General features: G+C 42.9%; 1 protein-coding gene across 3 annotated transcripts in view; it reads right to left on the reverse strand.

The window, feature by feature from the left end:
- Window positions 1–278: 278 nt before the first annotated feature.
- sacs (sacsin molecular chaperone) overlaps window positions 279–18,443 on the reverse strand; it is a 38,100-nt gene continuing 19,935 nt past the window's right edge. For 2 of the 3 annotated variants that reach the window (XM_061719083.1, XM_061719082.1), the window contains 2 exons: window positions 14,083–14,109; window positions 279–13,041 (listed from right to left, as the gene is read on the reverse strand). In XM_061719083.1, coding sequence (XP_061575067.1) covers window positions 1,490–13,041; window positions 14,083–14,109 — 11,579 coding nt within the window. In that variant the 3' untranslated portion in view covers window positions 279–1,489. The remainder of the gene's footprint in view (window positions 13,042–14,082; window positions 14,110–18,443) is intronic. The other variant, XM_061719084.1, reaches the window with a different exon arrangement.

Genomic DNA, 18,443 nt, shown 5'->3' on the forward strand with positions numbered 1-18,443 from the left:
TTTGCCCTCTCCTCTCCTTCATGTGTACGAGCACAACCCCTCCCCCCAGTGGTGATTGGCTGAAGCTACTTTTGTTATGGTTTGGGCGGCAGCTTACACCACTCACTGTTTCTTTTTCCAGTTAATGGAGTCAGGGTTGTGTATGAAAACTTTAAAACACTGACCTTTTTCCTCTAAAAAGACAGAATGAACATAGTTCATGTAAATTGCTAAACACCCCCTTTATAGATTGCAATTCCTAAGTACAAAATCTTAATCTGAAACACAAACTGACCCGGTTCATTTCAGGGGAATTTAATAGGCCTTGCTATGGCACAGTGTATTTCAACATGTATAATATCCAAGGAGATAAACTCCTTACTTTCCTCAAGCTTGAGAGGCAAGTAAGACAACACATACCAAGAAGCACAATTTAAGTCATATTTCATTGTACATGTACAGTATGTGGTCAGAGTGTATCATTCAAATCAAAGGTAAATTAAGTTTGGTAATGTGCTAAAAACACACAAGCACCAAAATATGGTGCTTTCCTACGTTCCTTAAACAGAAATGTTTCAATCTTTAAAACTGTTAGGAGGTTTCAAGCTGGCACAAGTAACATGTTGGGGTTGTTCCCAGATTAAAGGCTCTACACTATATGGCTCTTTATCGCAACATCCTAGTAAGTGATCTTGACCCAGGCAGTAACAAGAAAGTAAAGCTGACTGTCCTTTACAAAACTTAAAAGTGACCAAAGCCAGAAAATTGCTCCACAGCTATGAGTACAGATACATGTACAGATTAATGTTAGATCATTCAATGCAAGAAAAAAAATTTAACAACTTATTTAAAATTAATATCAAGTGTTTCTTGTCACAGTTGGACTCTGGGGCAACTAGTGCTACACAAGTGCAAATGTAAATACATGAAGAGTTTTCAAAAAAGTGCTTTGTCCATACACAATTGATGGGCTATGTTACAAGAAATGTAAAACCTTTACAGAAATTATGTGAAAACCCGAAAAGTACAAAAAGGAAAATTTACAAACATGATTGTATTTTCTGGACTTACTGAATCGTTGCACGCTGCATGAGAGTTATCGGAGTATTTGACAGAGTACATCTAATTCACGATAAGCATCTCCCTTAAGTACACTCAATTGGTTTTCTGAAGCACGAAAATATATTCATTCATTTATTTTTTTTTATATAAAAGATAAAGTAAAAAAAGCAGCATATTTCAATCTAACTTAGAGCAAATATATTCAACATAGGGGCTTTGGTAAAGAAAACATTGCTGAGGCATCTGTATGTACAGCATAATGAGAAATGGGGCCTAATGGGTTATTGGAGCCACACGTTTAATTACTGTGGATGGACAGCACCCCCACTATCACAGATAGAGTCTGCATATGTACCATAAGCTGCCAGCAGGATACTTCATCATCTGTATTGCACACATGTCCTTGATTCCACTGAGGATCAATGCATACTCTTTTATAATAACAGAATCAGATTTTTTGCTGCACAAACGTTTCAAGCTTTATGATAATCCGCGCAGTACACTCCATCACTCTCATTGCCACCTCAGATGTGTACCTGTCATTGGGAATCTGGGGAAATGGCAGGAGATCAGGATAGCGAGTTCTTAGGCTGTCCACACCATAGCCCTCCAGGATCTGTACATCACTGGTGAGGCCTACTAACTGGGAGCTGTACTCCTCCACTTTCTGAGCCAGAGCAGTTGGTTTTACGTCTTTGTCAGACTTTCCTCTGACTGAATAGTCAGCAGCTATCAGTGCAAGCTTTGTGGCCAGGTAGCATTTGAAACAAACCCACTCATTAGCATTCTTATGAAGATCATTGCGAGCAGCAGAGTAGTTTGCCCTGGCTTGTCTCAGCCACCTGCGGGCTTCCACGGGGTTTCCCACAGTCTTGAAGGTTGGAGGTACAAAGAAACGGTGCGAGTGGGATGACCCTGCATAGCTTGTGTACGGTTCCCTGAACTGCTGTCGTTCTGACTTGTGATTAGTGGCTTCTTGGTTCCATGATGAATAAAACCTTTGAAATGAGAACTTCTCTGACTGGAAGCGGGTTGATGATGTGGAGTAGGATCTCCTGGAAGTCCTCTCTGTGTTTTGCTGATCAGCCAAAGACTGTTTCTCCATCCTGTTGATCTCATTCTGCAAGTGCTTGAACACTTCTGTTGCGATGTCCAGATTCTCTGCATTTTTGTCTGGGTGCCACTTGAGATACAACCGGCGGATTATCTTTTTTCTCTCTGTTTCAGGTAGCTTCCATGCTTGTTCAACTACAGATGTCACTTCTTTCAGAATCTCGGGCAATGCATGAAGCTTTATCTTTTTTGGAGATTGTTTTTGAGGAGGAGGCCGGAGGTTTTCTTTTGCAGAGAAGAGGGGAGGGACCATTCGTAGGCCAGTGGAACGACTATCTGGGCTCGTGGGGGTTGATGGTGCATTAGTTTCTCTGGTATTGGTGCCTTCGTCTTGCCTTGAGAATTTGTACAAGTCGAGAGAACTGACTATTTTGTACTCACTGTAGCCAATGTCAATCTGGAAGCATTTCCCAAGGAAGCTTGTGTTTTCCTCCTCCTCCCTTTCGACCTCTTGAACGATGATGGCGTATGTATATGTGGGTTGATAGGACCCATATATGTCTCCACCTTCAGAGTCTACAAGGTACCCAACATACTCCCCAGGATAGAATACATTCATTGGATCCATGAGCAGTGTGTGGTGTATCTCAGCAGGTATTGGGGTTCCAGGGAGGGGCAGCTCAAGCTTTGAAGGCTCTGTTGAATCATACTTTACACCAAGGTTGTCCAACTTTTCTGTGATTCTATAGATGTCATTGCAACCCAACATGGCAATCAGATATGATGTGTCAGAAATCAAATTGTCTGTAGCAGACTTTAGTGTCATAGCGAGTGCCAAAAGAAAGTTGATGTCTTTGCTGTCTGAATGCTGGATGTAGAGATGAATGACAGCTGTTCCATATCTCTTCAGGAAGGCAAGTGTTTCACTCCGACTGTGGGGGATGGGACTGCATCCTTTAACTCTTAATGTTGTCTGGAGTTTCTCAAAACAAGACACTTTTAGTCCCTCACAAAGACCTTTGCAAAGACGTATCGCTTTTTCTTCATTTACAAGGTAAGCGTTTTCATTTTCGTGTTTCATTATTCGAATCAAACCTGTGATGAACTGCTCTGATGACAGGAGCAGCTGAAGGCGACCTTGTAGAGAACAAAGTGCTCCAAACTGACACATTTTTGGAGAATCTTCATCAAGCTGCTCCTCAAGAATGCTACTCAAGAGTCTGGGCTTTAATTTCTGTGGAAGTAGCATGATGAGCTTGGTGTGGAAGGCGTAATCTTTTCCCAGATAGCACTGGCTCATGTCCACAAGCATCTGAACCCCTACATTACCCTGAATTCTGCTCTTATAGTGTGGGGCATCGTCGAACACCAAGCTATTGGATTTTGCAAGTCTACCATCATGGCTTGGCAGGTAAAAAGTTAGATCTCTAAGACTCTCAAGATCTTTGCGAATTTCGACTGGATCATTGTGAAGAGACTTGAACAATCCTGAAACAACCCTTTTCACAGTTCTCATTTCATTTGGGTCAAGTTGTTTTCCCTCTGAATTTCGGTAAATTCTCCACAGCACTTCAACATATTGTTTGGTTGACACAACGTCCTCTGTGCCAAGAAGTTTGAAAAGTTGATGGAAGGTACCTAGTTCTAGAGGTAATTTGTACAAGTAGGGTTTGAAGTCTGATTCGTTATCCAAATTGATGACCACTTCCTCAGGTTTCAACAGTTTCCAGCCGTCTTCAACCATGACAAAAGCCACCCCACGGAGCTGGTAACGGAAATCTCGCTTGTCTGCATTGAGGAACTCATATGTGGATCTTAAAACTTTGTTCCTGGTTTTCACCATCTCATCATCTGGGTTGGATATGTTGCAGATGTTCTTGCAGTTGCTTATGACTTTATCCAGTGGTGGGTCCAAGTTGACCCCTAAAATGTTCAGCACTTGGTCGAGTTGTTCCTGTCCTGTGAGAGTGCTGTCCTCCTGGTCCTTTATGCTTGAGGGTGTAGCTTTTTCGGGTAGGATTGGGCAGGATGTCCAAAGCAGGTGAATAATGTCTGTTTGCTTGAATTTTGGGTTTACTTGAGACCCACTGAAACGTATCAGAGGAATTGTACCACTCATCTCTTGGTACTGGGTGTGAAGTTTGATTAGTTCTTTGGGAGCTCTCTCAGGGCATAGAAACTGTATCATTGAGAGTTCTTTGAGAAATGATCCCTGAAAGAGATCCGTTCTCTCTTTGAAGACGTGGTTCAAGAGAACTTCGACTATGGTCTGCACTTTTTCTTTGGCCCAACTCTCTGTTTGGGCTTTGACACTGACTTCTTTTGCAAACTGAAGAACTTGTTGCTGTGAAACATCATGCTTGAGACCAATATATCTTAGGAAGGTTATCCACGAGGTCATCAACAATGTTCCATTCTTAGGTTTTGTCATTTGCTCCACTTTCTTGAAAAACTCACTTGGAATGAATGACTTTGGAGGTAACATAACTTCGAACACCTTCTCTGTCTCATCATAGAAAAACTTGGTTGGTCTAAGCCTGTTTGAGTAGTCATGGATGAATGACAGGCCCTCAAGTTTCTCATAGATGTGATCCTTTGTCTTGCATGATTCTTCAATTGACATAAGTCTATCCTTCAAATAGACAATGTGTTCAACTTTGGCATCATAGGAAAGAAGATCAAACTTTGGCAGGAGGTGGTGAAGGTAGATTTCCAGGTCATCTATTGGCATGCAGCCAAGGAAGGTGTACAGTTCTTTCAGCTGTGGACTGTCAGCAAGAAAGGAAGCTGAGGATGTGAGAGACCATTTGTCTATGTCTGCAGTTGGAATGCTATTTGCAAGGACATAGTTTACCCCGTAGCTTGCAATGCTGATGTATCTCCCACTAACTGATTTAAAGCATGGGAGGAGTTTTAGGCTCTGTGCATCTTCTTGAGAGAGGTTAGCCAGGTTACAGTTGAAATACAAGAGAAGAGCTTCAAAGTCCTTGTCAGTTAGGTTCGTTGTTTTGAATGCAGATGTCTGAATCATGTATTCCACAGCTTTCAGAACACTTGATGGATTTTCAATGTTTGCTGTGCGTTGGGACAGGAAGACCATGAGTTGATTCTCTTTGACACATATTTTGTTCACGGCAAGCTGGATGCATCCAGCTTTCATTAGGGTGTGAAAGACCTTGTCATTTTGGCCTTGAGGAAATATGGCAATGTTCATCAGGCATAGAGGTAGTAGCACATCATGATCTGGGACAACAAGTTTCTCTCTTGCCATGAATTTGATGCCAGGAAGCAAAGCCCAGTCTTTCAAGATGTCGAGCACTGTGTCAAAACTGGGTTTACTGTCTGCCTGATCTTCCTTGGTAGCCATGTTCTCACTGATGAAGTTCCACACATTTTTGAGCCAAGATTCACTTGCAAAAGTATCCCTCCATTTTACAGGAATCTTCGCGCGATACTCTCTTGGAAGAACAGCGCTCACCAAGTCACCAAAGCTGATGATGTCAAAGTTCTTTGCAGCTCCAGTCGTCAACAGGATGTTGCTGTACTTCATGTATAATGTATTCATGAACATTTCTTTTCTTGATGAGATGAGCTCGTGATGTGTTGTCAGAAACTTTGGTCTCTTGGAATCAAACACCTGAAGCATATTGTCCATTGTTATCAGCAGAGGCAATCCATCAATCTTGACCTCATCCAATTCTATGTCTTTGAAACAGTAGTCAACCAGAATCTTCAGGTTATGAAGCAGCTTATAGTTGGACTGCTGGAGACGGCAGGGGAGTTTTCCAACATGGCATAAAGTGTCTGGTGATGAGAATGTGTGAAGGAAGTTGCGGACATCGCTTGGTGTTACATAGTTGACTGGAATCCCTGCATCTTCCAAACATAAGTAAATGTTTGCTGACTCATCACAGCTCTGAACTAGGTTGAAACCAATGTCGAGAAGCAAAGCTTTCAGCCTGTACACATTTTCCGCTACAGACTTTCTTGATGTAATGTTGTACTCTGTGTTTTTCAAGTACTGAAGCTCATCTTGTAGCAGGTTATCAAAGAAAGCTCTGCTTTTGTTTGTAATGGATGTATTCACCCATGATATGTAAATGACAGAGTGCATGTCAGAACTGTCCATCTGTGCTGCTCTGACAACAGGCAGTAAACGCTTCAGATCAGCATGGATGCAGTTGTACACTGCTTTAACCAGGCAGTACCAGTCTGGCTGAATGTCAAGTCTGTTGGCTGGGAAGAAAAACAGATATTTCCGCAAAGTATCTTTAACAACATGAAGCGGTGTTCCTTGTACTATTGTCATGGTGGGATCTGGACCTGGAAAGTATCGACGTTTCAGCTGAATCAGCAGTTCCACAAAAGCAGGGGCAATGAGGGATGTCATCAAATTTTTATTCCAGTCACTCCTTACTCCTACTCCATTGTCATCTCTCCATAGGTTTCTTCTAGCCGAGTCTAGGGCAAAATGTCCGTTGACATGGAAAGGCAAGCCAGTCTCCAGTGAAAGGGGCAGGAAGCAAAAGGCTCTGTGGGGTTTTTTGTAATTGTGGCTCATACATGCAGCCACACCCCCACGTGGAAACAAAGTTATGTCTTCATTTTTGTGAGCTGAGATCACACTTTTGGAAACATTTTCAATATTAGAAAAGCCAGACCTGTTGCAGATCATCCATGTGGTCAAATTCCCATCAATATCCTCTATGTCCATTGTGTAAGTTATCTGTTGGACTGGGATAGCAGTGAGCTGCTTCTTTTTGATGACACTGTCAATGACGGAGGAATGAAACTGTTTACGTTTTAGACGATCTCCGTCCGATATTTTGGCTGTCACAGAATAGAGAACTTTAAGATCCCCAGATGAATGATCAATGTCACATATTGATATTTTCTCCATATGGTTGAGAAACATAAGAAGCTCTGCACCATCCGTTTTGAGCTTATCCAGGAGATTTTGGACCATTCTGTCAGAAGCGGGAACAGAACTGATCTCTGATGCCCTTGCCATCTCTGGGGAACGGATGGGGAATCTGAACATTGTGCTGCGTTCCAACTTAAAATGAGCACCCAAGTAGAGATTGAGAACATCTGAAAACTGAGATCTAAAGTCAGAGTCCAAGTCTCTGAACATTCTTCCGGGACTCACGGATGTAGCTCCTGGTGCGTATTGTGCATGTGGATCAAAGATGCACAGAATGTCATTGTTTGAAATGAAGGACGGGCAGTCAGTGATGTGATAGACAGAGTTGAATCCTATGCCATATTGACCAGTTTTGCCTGGATTGGCTTCTTTTGTTCCTCTTCCTAGGTTCTGAATCCCTCTGACATCATCTTCTGTAAATGGTTGATTATTGTACACACAGAGGGCTGGGCCTTGCATCGGGATCCATTTATCGTCAAATATTCTGTCGGTGGGATGTGTCCTTGAATCAAATACAAAGTAAATTTCTGTAGCTTTGGCATCATCTGCATTTTGAAGCAGCTCTTTCAACATCTCTTTCTCTGATGGATAGGCATTGAGAATGCTTTTAATTCTGCTTGTGAGTTTTTCTTTCTGTCCAAACTCACTACCAAGTGGGGCAAAGCAAATATTTGAGGCGTATCTCTCCAATGCTTTGTGACGTTTTGGAATTGCCCCTAGTTTCACAGCTACCTCTCTTGGAATATCGCCATGGCAGTATTTCACAGAAGTGTCTCTGACTTTGATCCAAGGGCAGTCATTGTAGCACAGAGATTTTGATGGCTGCAATGTAAGATTGGAATCTGGCAACAGAATCCCACCATAATTTCCTCGGCAATAGTCTTGATTCTTATCACGTATTAAACTCCATATTCCTTCACTAATGATTCTGCGACACAACTGGAAATTTTCCTCTGCAAGTGCCCTTCGCCCACAGTCTTGCTTTACAATTTCAAGAACTGCAGAGAAATCCTCAACTGAGAAGCTGGGTTGCACACCAACACATTCAAAAAGCTCACGACAGCTGTTTCTGTATTTGTTAGGGAGCTGATAAAGATGGGGAGCTGCATCAAAATTCAGGTGAAATGCAACTTTGGAAGGACTGACATATGTGTTCTCCACCAAAATTGAGTTGAAAGCTTTCAAATCCTCAGTTATTTGACTTTTTGCATTTTCGTCTTGTAGCATTTCCTCATGAAGAAACTTGTAACAGGCATTTGTTATGTTTTCCTGGTACAGAGTGACGCCATCAAATGACTGAGATAGTTTCTTAAGTTGACTGATAACCAGAACAACCGAGGGCTTCCTTATTAGACCAAGCCCATCTTTCACAGCCAATGACATCGGTCCACAGCCCTTGAAGGATGGGGAATTCTCATTCAGGATTGGCTTCATCAGACACACTGTGTCCTGATGGTCAGTCGTGAAGAGGTCTCTGGGGGAGAACATTGTCGTTGGGGAAAAGCTATTTCCATGCCACGGTAAAGAGAAACCTGCAGGCCTTGTCAAAAAGGGAAGGAACTTTATGACCTGTAGTGTTTCCAAATGTTCAGCCGCTCCATGATCCTTCACCTTCAGTTTCTCATCAACGAGACTAAGTAGTATACTGCTGCGATAGCATGCAGCTGTATGATCACTTTCATTAAGATCAACAACAGAGTGAGCACGCTCAATCAGGTCTTCCCAGGACAGGTCATCTTTCGCCATGCCCAGCTGCACTAGTTTCACCAAACACACAGGGTTTATGTAATCTTTGGAAGTCCCTTCAGGAAATCTTCCATCATCGGGGTTGTAGAGTTTAGCAACTCTTCCCTCTGGATGAATGAGTTTGGAAGGCAAAACCAGCTCCTTGTTGGGTCCAGAGCATGGGATACAAGGAGTTACCCTGAGGATTGACGCAAAGTCTTCTAGTTTCTCATTCAAGACATAATGCATCAGGGGATCTCGGAGCTCTTTGTCAATTTCCAGAATGTGTGGGAAAAAGACTTCTGCAAAAAACTGCTGCTCTGTCAGAGTGTTTTCCAATAATTTCCCTTTACAGCCAGCATCATCAAACCCCTCCTTCACCCAGTCAGGCAGCTCAACAGCGCAGAGATCCTGAGAGCCACTCCTCTTTAGGTACTTCAAGAAAATCTTGAAAGCAGCTGGGCCAATGTCCGGCCTGCAGAGTAAGGCATCATCAAGGAATCTGACATATTTGATTGACACCCAGGTTTTGCCATCTGAAAACACTTTTGCCTGCTCACTCTCACCCCCTTTGGCTATTTCTTGGTACACCCCCTGGCTGACCAGTGTAAAGTCATCATGTACCTGACTGGGATCTGGCCATGCTGCGTAGTAGCTGTACTCAAGCAGATCCTCACTTTCAGCCAACGAACGTAGCATTGCGAGTGCTGCAAGATAGGCCTGTACAATGACATGTCTCATGAACACAGAATTCCACTGCCCTTTGGTGTCAGTTTTCCAGATCTCTTTGCGGTTGGAAGTAACAGCAAAGCAGCCATTAACATGGACTGGTAGGCCTGTTTTAATTCTGAGAGGTAGGTAACAAAACACCTCTCCAATTGGTGTGGCATTTGTCTTCACAGTCCATTTGCGATTCTCTTCCTCTGAGAGAAGAACAGCCACCCCTCCACAAGGCACCAGGCCGAGTCTTTTTCCACTGTCACTGAGAGAAAACTTGAGGGCCTCGCTTGAATCCATGCATGAGCAAATGAGCCAATTGGTGACCTCAACTGCCTTCTGTGGCATTTCATCTGTGAGTCTTCTTGTTTGGATACCTTTCGCTGCCATCTCGAAGTACTGGTTAGGATCTTCCTCTGAACCTCGGAATAGTGGGGAGTGAAGATCCACAATGCGTTTGAACACATTATGAAACTCTTCCACCATGACACGTATTATACAGCCAGACTTGGGTATATCCGCGGGTATCCTGTTAGTGCTTGCTACTTTCTTCATAACCTTTGCTGCAGATCTGAGGATACTCAGAGGTCCGTAGGAGGCTTTCGAGGACCACACACTTTTGTTGATTGCAACAACGTCTTGTGCACCTGCTGGGTTTGGTTCCTCATATTTCAGGTATTTCAAGACCATGCTTCCAACATGCTGAGTGAACAGAATGAAGCGATGACCACATATGCTGAACTCATCAACCAGAGAATAGATATCTGTGGTATTGTAGTAAAGACTACTGATTTCGCTAACTGATGCCTCCTGCTCTGTCCTAAATGGGAGTCTGAACAGAGTACCATCGTATTTGTATGGTGAGTCCTGAGCTAAAGGAAGTTGACAGTTGAAGACGTTGATGAAAGGTTTGAACTGATTGGGGAATTTTCTCAGCCTCTTCTGCTGTTTGCTCCAGTTGATTTTTATTCCTGGATTAGACCTGTCTCTGATGTGCTTGCTGATATGATTGATGTTTGGGTCAAACATGATCATGAACTCCCTGCTCAATATTATGGGAATATCAGTGATGTGGTAAACAGAGTTGAAACCCAAGCCGAACTTGCCAACTTTGTCTGCTTCGCATCTCTTCACTGATCCACCTAACCTTGTGATGTTCAGAAAGTCATTGTCTGAAAATACAGCGTTGTTGAAAGACCACAAACAAGGCCCATGGCAGACAACCATGCCCGGATCAAGGAGATTCTCTCTGATGTCAGTGTTTTTCCTCATATCAATGAGAATACTGCACTCTGTTGCACTTGCATCATCTGCATTCTGGAGGAGCTCTTTAAAAATATCTGCTACTGATGGATATTCCTCCAAGATATTCTTTATTCTGACTGTTAGAGGTTCTTGTTGACCTGACTGCTCAAAGCCAAGATTCTCTGGGTTTATCAGTCTTGTACTCAAACATGGAACCTTCAGCCACTCTGCAGTTTTCATGGGTATGTCATCATGGATCAATATGATTGGCTCTGAGGCATCTTCAAGTAAGTCGTTCAAATCATCGACCTTGATGTCGCAATAGGTGCAATCATGAATGGGTTTCATTGCTAATTTGCTTGGGTCCTTGTAACAAAGAATCGGCACATGCATGTTGGTGTCAACAGGAATCTGACTGTTGTACAACCATCTTAGGATGTTGACCAAAAGCAGAATGTCATGTTTGCTCTCTTCCTTGGTAATCTCTCCTTCACATCTTTGTTGGATGGTGGTGATGACGCTAAATACATGGCTTGGGACAACCTCTTCAACTGAACCACAAAATTTGAACAGCTTGTGAAACTTCCTCATTGTTTTTGGCAGAGAGTACAGGTAGGGCTGTAAATCCAGATTAGGGAGGGGTTTTAGGACTGTTTGGCCTGGTGATGAGAATGTCTTCCCTGTCCACACCCAATCAAAGGGCAGTGATTTCATTGCTTCTCTTGCATCCTCAAGATGAGCTTGCATGAAGCTGTAAATCTCAAACAATATCTGCTGGAACTGATACCAATCCTCTGTGGTGAATGCTTGAGATTTATGCCAGTCATTCACTGCTTTCAAGTGCTGTAACACTTGATCTACCTGTGGCTCTATAGTTAGTTTCAGGGATTTCTTCATACCGGCAGATGTGTGTTCAACCAGTGGTACTGAGGATCCCACAAGAACTGCATGGGATAATTCACACATCTCAGATAAAGAGCAGATATTGAGAGTATCTCCAACCCAAGCAAGAGATTTAGGGTAAGTTAGAGGTCTTTCTTTACAGACGGGTACCCACTTCAGTTTTAGCAATGATATCTGAGCATCAGCGGATTTTATCAGCTTAGTTTGTTTGTTGAGTATTTGGAGGAGTGTTTTTGCCTTTTTGATTATGAAGTCCCAATGAGGTTCCTTGACACTCTGTAACTCCTCTATCTTCTTAGCAACTTTAAGAGCATCCTTTTCACTGACCTGCACTTCGTTTCTGAGCCCAAGCTGTCTGAGTGAATGGAGAATATCAGGTGATGCTGTATATGTATTTGTTGGAAATCTAATTTTCTCCTCCATGTAGAACAGATGCTGCAGTATCTCCAGATCAGGGTCAAAAAGATCGGAGGCTTTGACAGACTTTCCACTCGGCAACTGAATGAATTTAAGGGCAGAAAGCCACCCTATCACAGATAAGTTTTCATTCTTTAGAAATGCCAGATGTTTGAGAGCCCAAAGCATGATTTGGGTTGTTTCATCTTTCGTGTAGAAACCCGTCTCAATATTGTGAACGATCATCTTCAAACATTCTGTTGTTTTCAGCTGTTCAACATTTAGCATCTTGATGAGACGAATTGATTCCTCATCAGAGCAAGCCACAAGATTTTCTGATAGCTTCACATTTGGTGGGTACTTGGCTCTATGATGTAAAGCTCTTGCACCTCTCAGTGATGTAAATGCAGAGATGCCCTCAGGACAAATCCCCACTTTGTCAAAGATAGCAAGTTCAAGCAAGGTATGTTTTTCCTTCTCTGTGATGTCTGAAAGTCCTGCAAGATAGTTTCTGAGTGCAATTCTCTCCTTGTCAGAGAAAGAAGAGACATGGCTAGCTAATCGCTGCATTGACAGCCTATCCATAATTTGCAGAAGCATACCAGGAGAGCATGGGTGGATGTAATTCTTCAGTAGAGGATGCTGCAGACAGGAATCCAGCTTTTTCATCACAACTCCTCCAAGCTTTTCCATGATGCCAAGAAGATTTTCAGAAAGCGGTGCCTCTTCATCATCCATAAGAATGATGGGTGAGGGAGTTTTCAGACGTAGAAGCTTAACTGTCTTCATGCTTTTCTCAAGTGGCACGAGTGGGATCAAAGGCATGTCTTCAAAAGTATTCAGGTCCTCTGGAAAATGGATGTAGAGATGCTTCCAAATCATCTTCAACCAAGAAACTGTGGGATGTCTCAGATCTCTGTTACCAGGTTCCCACTCTACACAGATGTCTCTCGTTGTCCAGGCCGTGGATAGGATCTCCTTGATGAGTCGTGCTGATCGGTCAGGGTTCAGTACTTGTAGCTGCGTGCATGGTCTTCCTGTTATGACAGAAACATTTAAATCAGCATGAGTTATTATTACAGATACTAATCAAATAAAAGTTAAGTTGGGAGGTTAGGTTGTTTTTTTTTTACACATTGAAGTATTATTTTATTTTTCCATCAAAGGAAAAGTGAAGGGTTGCATGGTTAGTCTCTAATCAATTAGAGAGCAAGACGACACAAACATTTAAAATTTAAAGTAAATACTGTTAAAAAAAGAATAACACAATAGTGCTGCAAACTTTTCGATGCAATCAATGCAAACAGACTTTCACAAATTTGTGCACAACTCCAGTATGTTAATCTCATTCACATCTTAGGTTTATTATAATCCTTTCTGTGTGGTAAGAACACGTTTTTGCATAAGTATAACTCGTAAAATGCTGAATGTCATAACAGTGGCAAGAAAAATATGTGAATCCCTTAGATTTTGCTAATTATTTTGTATTAATTTACCATAAAAAGTGATCTGATCCTGATTTAAATCACAATGACAGACAAACAGTGTGCTTAAGCTTATAACACAGTTATAATTTATCACATGTTTTTTTAAACATGCCCATTAAACATTCACAGTGCTGCAGGAAAAACTAAGTAAACCTAGTATACTAATTAATAAATAAAAGGTTAATTTGAGTCAGTAGTAGTCACCTAGCACTTTCTAGGGAGCAATTATGAGAAATGACAACTGCTTCTGAGTAATCAGCTCTAACCCATTCTGATTGTCTTTTATTGTCTTAAATACAAGATCAGATCATGTTTTATTACAAGTTAATGAAAACAAGTTATTTCCAGTGGGTTCACATACTTTCTCTTACCATGAAAATCAAAAACTAGAAATCCTACATAGATTTAAATGATGATTAGCAAATATTTCCATGATACGAAAGAATGCACAAAATCTCAACATGTCAGTTGTTCATTTTACTCGTCATACCTGTGAGTGGCCAGACTGCAGTTACCATGCTGAATATTAACAGCTATGGATTAGTTTTGGTTAATAATAATGAAATATTTGACACACTTTAAAATACCTACCTGAGCAACCCCATAGAAACTGTTGCACTGTAATTCAAATGACAAATTTAAGAAATCTCAGATAAACTTTTCTCTGTTTAATTTTGAAAAAATAAGTGTACAAAGTAACAACAATCCTGATTGTGACATATACCGTAACTTCCATCATGTGTAAAAAAGTAGTATGGTACACTTAAAATAACAAAATTAGGATTAATGAGCTGTCAACAGAAGTAGTATACTAGTAGCTGGATGCTATATCCTCGTAGCGAAGTTGGCATTTATACCTACACTGCATAGTTGTTTACGCAGAAACATAATTACATTTTAAAATAACAATGTGTCACCATTTCTCACATTCTTGATTTCATAAAATTTTTTTGCAGTTAAGACTTTTTGATGACACCCTGACTACTAAATGTAATAACCAGGGCTGCAGATAATTATTTTGGTCTGGTGCTCAGAGGAGCCCCTGGATATGTGACTTGGGGCTCCAAAAACGCGGTGACCCGTCTCGCCCGATCGATAAAAGAGGGATGCAGGAATAAGTTATAAGCAAAACGATATTTATTCACTTATAAAGATGAATTAAAAAATTATGGTGCGTGTTAGTCTGTAGAGTCAGTATAAGTAAATTACAGTTTTTATCGGCCAGATTGGGATGCTCACGGCATATTTTGCACCTAGGGTTGCCACCTTTCAGAAATAGAAATAAAGGACGCCCCGATTTCAGCAGCGCAGGAGCCAAAAAAAAGCCCCAAAACTTCTAAACTAACTTGCATGACTGTACAGACAGCCAACCATATAGCAGCTGAAATAGCCGCCTATGCTCTGTATGTCCACATCAGCCAAGGTGTAGAATATGGTGTAAAAGTTAACTTATTTCAATAATTCAGCTAGAATATGGTGTAAAAGTTAATTATTTCAATAATTCAACTAGAATATGGTGTACAAGTTAATTTATTTCAATAATTCAACTAGAATATGGTGTAAAAGTTAATCTATTTCAATAATTCAACTTAAAAGGTGAAACTAATATATTACCTAATCTTATTACATGCAAAGCAAGATATGTTGAACCTTTATTTGTTACAATTTTGATGATGGAATTGTTTATTGATTTCATAAAATATTCATTCATTCATTCATTCATTATCTTACCCGCTTTATCCCTTGCGGGGTCACGGGGGTCTGCTGGAGCCTATCCCAGCTCATTTTTAGGTGAGAGGCAGGGGTTACACCCTGGACAGGTCACCAGTCCATCACAGGGCCACATATATACACAAACCATGCTCACAATCACACTCACGCTCACACCTACGGGCAATTTAGAATCATCAATTAACCTAATATGCATGTTTTTGGACTGTGGGAGGAAGCCGGAGTACCCGGAGAAAACCCACGCAAGCACGGGGAGAACATGCAAACTCCACACAGAAAGGCCCCTGCTGGGCCTGGGAGTCGAACCGGGGACCTTCTTGCTGTGAGGCAACAGTGCTAACCACTAAGCCACCGTGCTGCCAAATATTCTCTATTCTAAATTTTAGAATAAAATATTCTCTAATTTATTTTTTATTTGGGGTTTTCATAAACATTGAGCCATAATCAGAGAGCAGCGTCTTGCTGGTGCAGGTGCTGCATGCAGTGACGGACACTGGCTGATTTATGGTTCCGAGTTGCCCCAACGCAGAGCTTACGGGGTAGGATACGCGGGACTGCGAACGTACGGTGCGCGTCGCCGCGTAACATCATGCAGCCACTTCTCGGCGAACCCCCTTTTTTTTGTTCGATTCGGGTAGTGGTTCAGTTTGGCGTCTCTTTGTAGTTGGTGGTGGTGGAACGCCAAAATAATTACTTAATGGCGCTTGCTTCTTGGACATTTTGACGAGACGTGTCAGGGTTTGTTCTGATCCTTACCTCTCTTCCTGCCCAACCCACCGCCGCCACGAGCATGGAGGGGGAGTAAGGACGCTCTGTGATTGGCCAGTACCAACTTTGAGTGGCAGTTCTGGGGAAAAGCTCTCCCAATAGATTTTTTAATATTAGTATTCTGGTCTGGCCACAACCAATAATATGAGCCCCAGCTGTTGGTACGCAGAAGCGCTTCGCAGCACAAGATTGACAGCGCACTGTGGATTTTGACGGCGCATGCGCTCTGGCGGCCCACTTATGTGCAGCCCTGGTAATAACCCTTAAGTTTAAAAAATGGTTTAACTGTCCGTCTATTATCTACCAGTTATCCAAGGTTGAGTCGCAGGGGCAGCACCCTAAGCAGGCCTCCCTCTCCCCGCCACCTCTTTCAGCTTTCCGGGAGAATTCTGTGGCATTCCCCGGCCAGCCAAGAGATCTTTTCAGCATGTCCTGGCCCTTCTACAGGGCCCCCTCCTTGTTGGACATGCTTGAAATACCTTCCGAGGAAGGCGTCCAGAGGGCACCCTCTCCAGATGCCCCAACCACCCCCCGACTGGCTCCTCTTGATGTAGAGAAGCAGTGACTCTATTATGAGTCCCTCCTGGATTACTTAGCTGCTCACCCTATCCCTAAGGGTGAGTCCTACCACACTGTGGAGGAAAATCATTTCAGCAGCTTGTATCCATGATCTTATTCTTTTGGTCACTACTTCACAGCTTATGATCATATTTGAGGGTAGGGACGTAGACTGACCAGTAAATAGAAAGCCTTACCTCTCGGCTAAATTCTCTCTTCACCACAGCAAACTACTACAAAGTCTGCATTACTGCAGATGTTGCACTGCAGTCAATCTCCCACTTCATTCTTCCCTCACTCGTGAACAAGTTCCCGAGATACTTATACTCCTCCACTTGAGGCAGCACCTTGTTTCCTACCCAGAAATGGCATTCCACCCTGTTTTAACAGAGAACCACGCTCTCATATTCGGAGAGACTGATTCTCATCCCTGGTGTTTCACATTTGGGTGTGACCCGTTCAAAGGAAAGCTGAAGATCATGGTTTGATGAAGCCAAAAGGATTACACTATCTGCAAAAAGCAAAGATTGAATCCTTTGGCCACCAAACTAGACGAAAAAAAAACGAGGCCAAAGCGGGTAGAGGCGGTACGAGGCGTGACGAGCCGTCCCGAGCCGGGGCGCGCTAAGTAGGTACTAGTTGAAAAGGGCCATAAGTAAGCCCCCTTCAGTCCACCGCTTCTTACCTTATGGCTTTTTTCTACTAGTACCTACTCAGCCCGACTCGCCTTGGGACGGCTCGTCCCGCCTCATCCCGGCTCCACCCGTTTTGTCCTTGTTTGTTTTTCCACAGCCAGGTGAGAAGTTGGGGGGTTGGGGTGAAGCTGCTGTGATGTACTCGATTGCGCAACCCCTTTGTTTGTGTCGGCGCAAATGAGAAAATCAGCTGGAGCCGCGAGCGGCTGAGAGTAAAACACAGCTCCTGTGGATCTGATCGTTCCTTATTGCCCGTCTACATCCCTTTTTAATTCTCTCGTCAGCCACCAGGTTTATGAACATCTGCACCTCAGAGTTGGATCACCAAACAGACGTTTGCGCTGTATAATAAAATCGCCGCGAGTCGCTCTCACGATGACTCCCGCTTCCTGATTCAAACGTCTGACGGCCCCGCCCCCCGACCAATCAGTGGCCTGTAGAGTTATGACGTCAGATATAGTGCCGGCTCAGCCCGCTTAGAACCTCAGCAGAATAGATACAGAAAAAGTATCTACTTGGCACGGCTCCACCCGCCTCGGCCCGTAGTGGAAAAGCGCAAGACGGGGGCGTGACGAGTAGAAGCGCGCTGAGTAGATACTAGTGGAAAAGGGCCATTAGGCAACTCCAGAGTGGCACAAGGTCCAGCCCTTCTCAAAGAGATTGATTTCAGACCCCGTACTGTGTGTTGAGGTGAGACCAACTATATCTAGCCAAGACCTTTCAACCTCACGCACAAACTCAGGCTCCTTCCCCAAAAGAGAAGTGACATTCCGACATTTCAGTTCTGAAAGTCAGTATTGGAAGCAGAGGACTAGCTTGCCAAGGCCCACACCTTTGGCTGCTGCTCGTATCACATAGCACCTGACCCACTCTGACTCTTTTGCAAGTTGTGAGCTCATAGGAGGGCAAATCCATTTTGTTCATTTGGGCTGAGTTGGCCGGGTCCCTTGGGGAAAGGCCTCGGGGAGGGCTCCGTGGTGGGGCCTACCCACCCTTGTCTGGGCCAGGGTCATATGTAATGTATTGTAAAGTCAGTTCATGTATCTTAACTGATAAACCAAATGTAATCATTTTCAAATTACTTAAACCTACAACTATAGCGCATCTTGCATTTGGTCTGTAATGACTAATAGATGCATAGGTCATCATCTAAATCATAAAAGTAGTCACTTTCTCATCTGCCACCACCTGCTTATCAAC

This window comes from Cololabis saira, chromosome 4, assembly GCF_033807715.1.
Source record: "Cololabis saira isolate AMF1-May2022 chromosome 4, fColSai1.1, whole genome shotgun sequence".
NCBI classification, from domain to species: Eukaryota; Metazoa; Chordata; class Actinopteri; order Beloniformes; family Belonidae; genus Cololabis; species Cololabis saira.